This window comes from Lolium rigidum, chromosome 7 (genome assembly GCF_022539505.1).
Source record: "Lolium rigidum isolate FL_2022 chromosome 7, APGP_CSIRO_Lrig_0.1, whole genome shotgun sequence".
NCBI lineage: Eukaryota > Viridiplantae > Streptophyta > Magnoliopsida > Poales > Poaceae > Lolium > Lolium rigidum.
In genome coordinates this window covers 332,095,263-332,102,696 of record NC_061514.1, presented here as the reverse complement: position 1 = coordinate 332,102,696, position 7,434 = coordinate 332,095,263, and the positions used below count along the sequence as shown (strand labels likewise).

The window sequence follows — 7,434 nt, the reverse complement described above, 5'->3', positions numbered from 1 at the left end:
AGAAAGGTAGACTTTTTTCATGCTTATGTTCAAACTACAAATATGTAGGATATTTATAGAAAATCTAACTAAATCAAACAAATAATAAAATATTAAGAAAGATAAGGTTTGGGCCAGCCCAGCCACAACCTCTCCCTCGCTGCGCACCATCGTTCCGACCTCAGCCGGGCTGCGTCCTCCTTTCCTCGCCGGCGCCGCCGCTCCTCCACCCCGCCGCCCCCATGCTCCTCTCAGTGCGCCGCCTCCCTGCGGCTCCTTCCCGCCCAGCCGCCCACCCGCACATCTCCCCTTCGCCATCCACCCTTCGACTCCGGCGACAGCATGGTCGAGTGGCAGTGGCGATGGCGAGGACGACGTCAACGGCACCTGTGGTATGCTTTGCCTGTTTTTAGAATCGAACAACGAAATATTGGAGGGTTAAAATCCGGTCTGAGAGAATCCGTTTTCGGTGTTTCTAGCTGTGCAAGCAGGCCGCCCACAATTCCAGTCAATCCTGGCAACCCTTAAGTTTAAATTAGATGCATGTGATACCTAACCTTATATACTAATTTACTGACATGCATATTGAATAAGTAGCAGGGCGCACAAGAGTTAATTTACGTATCATGTTATATAGAATGTCATTGTATTAAACAACTTGAAGGGGCATCAATTCTATTTTTATTGCACAAGTAAACAATTTTAACCTAAAAGACTTTGCAATGTTTCATCTCTCGTATGAGTTAAGGTTTCATCAACTGTACATATCTGAGTGTTGCATCGCATCCCATTGACTCTGTAAACTGCAAATTATAACTGTATAAGTATGCAGTAGAACATGCCGGCTAGCGATTTTGTGAACAATGCTAAGTGTGCACGAATTTAAGGTCCATCACAGTGACCGTGATCGAGGGTGGTCTAGCGACTTTGTGAACAAGTCGAAGTGTGCACATATTTAAGCTCCATCACAATGACCGTGATTTAGGTTCTATTAGTTTAAATTATGATATTCCATGCTGAATTTTTTTGTGATGCTATTTTGCTTTTATAAGTATCTCAAAATGTCTAATTATAATGATATTGTATAGATAAATTCGCATATCTTCTCGGCGCCGCTTACGACAAAATTCAGGCTCCGCCGCCAACCAAATGTCAAGAGATATAAGTGCAATGTCATACGGAGTAACCTCTTTGATCGATTAACTAGGGTTGCCAGGGTGAGTGATACTTCCAATCATTATGTCATTATGGATTAGCAAAGTTCTGCATTTAACTAAGAGCTCTGTGACTTCCTGGTTATCTAGTCCTATGCAAATGCAGTTATTAGTTCATTTGAAGACCCTGAGAAGATCTTAGATCAGGCAGTTTTGGAGATGAATGATGATTTAATAAAGATGCGGCAAGCCACTGCACAGGTTTGTTGTAAATACACTTAATCACAAAATTTCATCATTGGCAACACAGGTTATCTCAAACAATCCCCAGTACACTCTTTACAGTGTTGAAGTTTATTTGGTTAACTGCCTCTCATTTACTAGATTTGTGTATGTTTGTTGGGTCTCTCTGTATACACTATACGTAGATGGAAATATGAGCTGCCTATACATGTTCCATTACATTCTACCTGCTAACAGGGATTTTTGTTTCGAAGGTCTTGGCATCTCAGAAGCGGCTTGAGAACAAGTACAAAGCTGCTGAACAAGCTGATGCTGATTGGTAATGTTATGGGTAACTATAAGCTTATTTTGAGCCCCGCCATCTGTGTTTTTACGCTCTTCACATTTATCTTACAAGTGTAGGTATCGAAGGGCTCAACTTGCTCTTCAAAAGGGTGATGAGGAGCTTGCCCGTGAAGCCCTTAAGAGGCGTAAATCATATGCTGTAGGTACCATATTGATCTATAGTCTGGATGAAAATTCTGCCTAGCCTCATGATTTAACTATTTCTGATGGTGTGTAATGCATTATACTTTTGTGCCTTTTATTAGTTTTATTGGCAGTAAGCCAGTAATGTATATGTTGTATATATTATAAGTGTAACATGTTTTTCTTAAGCAAAGATCTTTCATGTAACTTAAGTTAGTTCATTATGTAAAACTCCTTATTATGTGTGTATTTATGTGCTTAGGACAACGCAAGCTCCTTAAAGTCCCAGCTTGATCAGCAGAAGAGTGTCGTTGAAAATCTTGTTTCAAATACCAAGGTGTGATTATTAATTTAAGTTTCAACTGCTGGCATGCTCTTTTTGTCATGTTTATTTATTATACATGTCAATACAGATCTTTATCTTTCTGGGTTCCTGTTCAGCACAGGGTGAACACTACTACATATTCACATTTACTAGTTGTTTGTTGTGCACCTTTGTTGAAATATAGATTATGTTATTATGTAGCTTCTCGAGAGCAAGATAGCAGAGGCCAGGCAGAAAAAGGATACTCTAAAGGCCCGTGCTCAATCAGCCAAGTATGCATCTTTCTTTTGTTCATTATTTCACTGCATGCTACTTCATTGTTTGCATGCTCTGAGTTTGATAATTGGCCTTCTTTTTCTTCAGGACTGCAACAAAAGTGAGTGAAATGCTGGGAAATGTAAATACAAGTAGTGCCCTGTCAGCTTTTGAGAAAATGGAGGAAAAAGGTACTCTTTTCATGTCTGATTTTTTCCCACCAGATTTATTTGTTTTGTTGCTTAACTTACCATGTTCCTGTTTTCTCGATGTCTGTGACACACTGATTTTGGTTAGGCCAGAGGTCATGCTTTATATTGAACATATATAGCTTTAACTCTTAATAGGTTCATCAATGGCTAGGTATACCACCCTGTTATGGTTTTAAGTCAAAGCGTCTCAGTATACATATGCAAGCTGCCATACTTGAGCAGTCGACACTAAAGTAGTCAATCAATTACCTTTATGACAGAGCAGAGGCTTGAACCTCAAAACTTTGCCAATTAATTTCAGTGGAAAAAATATTTATAATGCAACACGTGGCAGTTAAAACTATGTGTTTTTTTAGATGGTTACATATATCAATGAAAATCTCAGCCACTTGCAGAAAGGCTGATAACTTCAAACATGTTTGATGTTTTTGTTGAAGATTTTGATTGGTACGTGTTGGGATTTCCCACTTGAGTTGATGTGAGTAGGATCTTGGCAAATTATTCCTCCAGCTCATCTTTCTTATCGCCTGTATGCTGAAGGTTATGTGTCTTCTATTGGCTGAAATGACACATGTGTTAGCCTCTCTTACTGGTTGTGGTCATCAACAACTAGTGATATCTTGTGGCAGATCATTTGAACATTCTTTTCTTACAAATAGTTGCATTTTTGTGCTGCCAGTTATGACAATGGAATCCCAAGCTGAGGCACTTGGTCAGTTGGGAGCTGATGATCTAGAAGGGAAGGTAAAATCGGACACTGCATATATACTTTCAATGATATACCTTTCGTTAGGAAGATCTGATCGCTACTATTTATTTGTGGGCAGTTTGCAATGCTTGAGACTACATCGGTTGATGACGATCTTGCACAATTGAGAAAAGAACTTTCTGGGAGCTCTTTGGTACGTACCCTTTTTGGACTAAAACCATAATGGTTTTGAAGCTAAAAACCCGTGTGCTTTAGATTTTTCTCTCTTCTGTTGGCATGTGCACTATGGTGGCAAAATGTGATGGTACTTTGGTAATACTCATCATTGGTGAAATAGAATAGAATATGCATAAGTGCATCATAAGTCGGCCAGCTAACTAAAAATAGAAAATGAGTCTAGCATTTCTTTTTCATTCCATACTACATGACTATAATTTCATGTCACCTACAGAAAGGTGAACTTCCTCCTGGTAGAGCTGCGGCAGGTAACCCTTCCCGAGACAGGGATATTGAGAATGAGCTAAATGAGCTGCGGAGGAAGGCCAAAGATTATTAGATTGCACAGGATATGTCCGTCCACCGTGCTCGACAGAATGTCCTCACTTGAGAACCCCCAGAAGAGAACATAGCCTGCAGATTCCTCTCCAATGCGCATTTGATCCTCCAGTGCACTTTTTTTTGGCGGGAAGGTAGGAAGGTACTGATACATGAAAAATTGACTGCATTTTTTTACTGTGAATGATATTGTACAGTTAACCATTACATCAATGTAAATCACTGCTCTTTACAGAGCTTAGCCGGGAACCTAAATTTTCCGTCCTCTTGTACCTTGTTCTTTGATTGGTGTGATAACATAACATGTTCCAAAGTTCCGAGCCATGATGATGTAGCTCAAGACCTCAAGTGATGGTCTCAGTAGTCAGTAGTACCAATGAACGTGAAAGTCACTTTCTTGATTGTACAACTGTGCCTGTCTTTGAAATCAGAATTCTACTTCCTGATGCATGGTTTATTCAGTCGGTCTTGTTGCTGTCTTGACGCGAAGGCTTAGCCAGACTGATTGGTCATGCCAGGCACAGGATACAAGTGTTGTTTTGCTGTTTGAAAATGGCGTATGAGAACCCACAGCTGACTAAAATTGTCACCGGCGCCGGCGTGTGAATCAGCTTTCCAAACGTATACCTGCCCTGCCGCCGACGACGAGGTTGTGTACGTTGATGTACTCCACCTCCTGCACTCTTCTGCCGACCATCTCGTTTTCACGATGGCTTGCGTGTGCCGTTGTTCGGATCCGCACAATTTGCTAGCGCTAATTGTCTCTCGATCCGCAGAGACGATCCCCAGCGAGGAAATCTCAGTGGGCGCGCTTGCTCTCCTCTGGTATCCGATTGTGCAACAATTTCTGATCTTTCTATCTTTCCACATCACAAGATCACTGCCCTTTCTAATTTATTTTTTCCTTTCACTCGTTGACAGATTGATTTTTTTAAGTATAATTACGTGTTACAAGTGCGTGTTTGATTGTGCTTTAGGAACCAATGCAGATGATAAAAAACTTACAAGGATTCCAGCGAGCAGCGACGACGCCTTCGGCAGCGAGGCCTATGTAAACGTTGGTCAGGCCAAATACTGAGTCATATTCATCGTAGTTTCATTTTGAAAGAGCAGGAGTGACCAAGTGCTAGCTTGATGAGGACATCCCTACCTCACTACTACCTCCGTTATTACCAATTGAAGATGAACCTGCTGTGAAGCTCAAGTCCAATGAAGTCAGGATTGGACCAATGACACGAGCTCGTGCGAAGCTACTTAAGCAACAGGTGAACTTGTTCCTAAACGATACCTTGATTGATGAGAATTTTATACTACCTAAGTCCTATTACTTATGTATCATCTGGTATGAAGAGGAGACACACATCGCACGAGGAGGAGAGGAGCAGCTGGACGTGAAGATGGACGTGAAGCTAGACAAGGAGCTGGACATGAAGATATCTCATGGACGCGCGAGGGAGGAGCGGGAGGAATGCGCGAGAGGAGAAGAAGAAGTCCAGGCCGGTCCAGAACCCGGTCAGACCGGCCTCCACGCCGGGTCGCCCGGTTACAGCACCCGGTCGACCGGGCGCCTGACCGGCCAACCCGGTTGCTGGCCCGGTTGACCCTGCCTTGTACCGGGGCCAAACCGGGCGCTGTTTTGCGAGGTTCCCGGTTGCCGCCCGGTAGACCGGCCCGCCCGGTCACCAGCCCGGTTGACCGGATTCCAGACCGGACATGTCCGAGTCTGTCTCGACCAGATCTATTCTGGGTCGGTTTTACTTGTATCTTTCGTCCAGAACTCGTCCCGGACGCCTATATAAGTGCCTTGGACGACCCCCTAACAGTTTTAGACCACGTTTAAGATAAACCCTAGTTCTTAGTTGTTTGCTCTGCAAAACTATTGAATTCCATACACCATATTGCTTGATATTGTATAGATCCTGTTTAAGTCTTGTGTGATCTGCTGTTCCATTGGGAATTAGACGGTTGCAACTTACCGCTTCGCGGTCGGCGGCTACGTGCGCAAGTGTGTGGAGTTGCGAATATCTTGCAGGGTTGAGAGTTGTTGCATTGGCGACAGTGACCAATCGAGAGATATCGTTGCGTCATACAAGTTATCATCCACTACATCGTCGTGTTTCTCCGCTGCTATCACCCCGTGATCATCATCACCACCGTTGCTTACTGAGAAGATCGGGCCACCCCTTATCATCTTGGTATCAGATTTCCGGTTTTCCTCGGTAAGCCATCCACAATCCACCCCATAGTTGAGTTGTGAGTGTTTTCCTATCCGAGAAAAAGCCAAAAAAATTAGGGTTAGGGTTTGCCATAGCCATAGATTGCACTAATTTCGAGTTTTAGTTGCTTTTCGTAGTTGTTTTTGCGTACCTTTATCTTTCTTCTAGTAGAATTGTTAGGGTTTGTGTTTTCTTTTCATCTAGTTTGTCATCTAGAGTCAGTTTTTGTTTACTCCGAGTCCATATAGCATACAGTGTGTTTGTCCAAACCATAGCTACAGCCCTTCGATATACGTGACTAGGAACTTCCCCAGAAGAGACTAGTTTTACCGCTCGACAGGCTGCTCATTAGGGTTTTGGTGCTTTGCATATCTTGTTGGCCGTGTTATCAAGGAGTTGAGTCATAAAAAAAAAAAAATTGAAAAGAAGCAACAAGAGCTACATAGCTACGTTACAAAATGAAAAATTCAAAAAGAAAAGTGAAGTGCTAGTAGAATCAAGTGCAAGGCCTAAGTTTTCTTTACTGCACCAGTAGTTGAGCAATCTTGTTCCTGTCTCGTTGAGCTTTGCTAGCGTCTCTCTAGTGCTTTGCAACCTTTCCTACATATAGTTGCATTGCCACATTTATCGCCTTGTGTGAGTATCTTTGGTTGTCTACGGTCAGCGCTAGAGCTTGTTATTGGTGCAAATAGGTAGCCTACCTACAGCCCCACATACACTCTGTTTTGTCGTGTGATTGTTCTTATACCCTTGATATTCGCTTCGCTACATCCGTGCACTAGTTGTTACTACAAGTGGTAAGCAACACTAATTTACTTTGGAACAGTAAGATCTCCTTTTCTTATCAGTTTTGAGTGAGTTGTGAGAGTACCACCATATATTTTGATTTAGTGCACTAACCTACTAATCATGTCTGCTAGTGATCATAAGATCGTTAACCAGGAGAACAAGGATTCTGCAGATATTATTAACTGGAGGGAGTTTGAAGCTCTTAGGAATGAGATGCGACGTGAATTCCGCGCTCAAGACGATGTGCTTAATGGAAAGGTTGAAGAGATCAAACAAACGCTGGATACTACTAATGAAACCGTCACCACCATGGCTGATCAAATGACGGATATACAGCGCAGTATTGCAGATATGCGCCTCGCTATTGAGAATTTGACTGCACAACAACAACAAGACGATGACGAAGATCCTGAGCTTGAAGATGACGCACACAATGCTCGTGGTGCGCCTCGTGGTCATCGTCCTCGTTGTTGGGCTCCACTTAGCCGCAATGGTCGTGGACAAGATGAAGAAGATGGATTGGGTAAGC

At 42.6% G+C, this 7,434-nt stretch overlaps 1 protein-coding gene across 1 annotated transcript; it reads left to right on the top strand.

Annotated features, from left to right (window-relative positions):
- The first annotated feature begins 217 nt into the window (after positions 1-217).
- LOC124674611 (probable membrane-associated 30 kDa protein, chloroplastic) lies at positions 218-4,167 on the top strand. The gene is made up of 11 exons (XM_047210654.1): positions 218-371; positions 1,068-1,196; positions 1,284-1,394; positions 1,631-1,695; positions 1,779-1,860; positions 2,107-2,181; positions 2,371-2,441; positions 2,533-2,615; positions 3,316-3,380; positions 3,464-3,538; positions 3,797-4,167. The coding sequence occupies exons 1-11, from the start codon at positions 222-224 to the stop codon at positions 3,899-3,901; spliced, it is 1,011 nt and encodes a 336-aa protein (XP_047066610.1). The 5' UTR covers positions 218-221; the 3' UTR covers positions 3,902-4,167.
- The last annotated feature ends 3,267 nt before the right edge of the window (positions 4,168-7,434 follow it).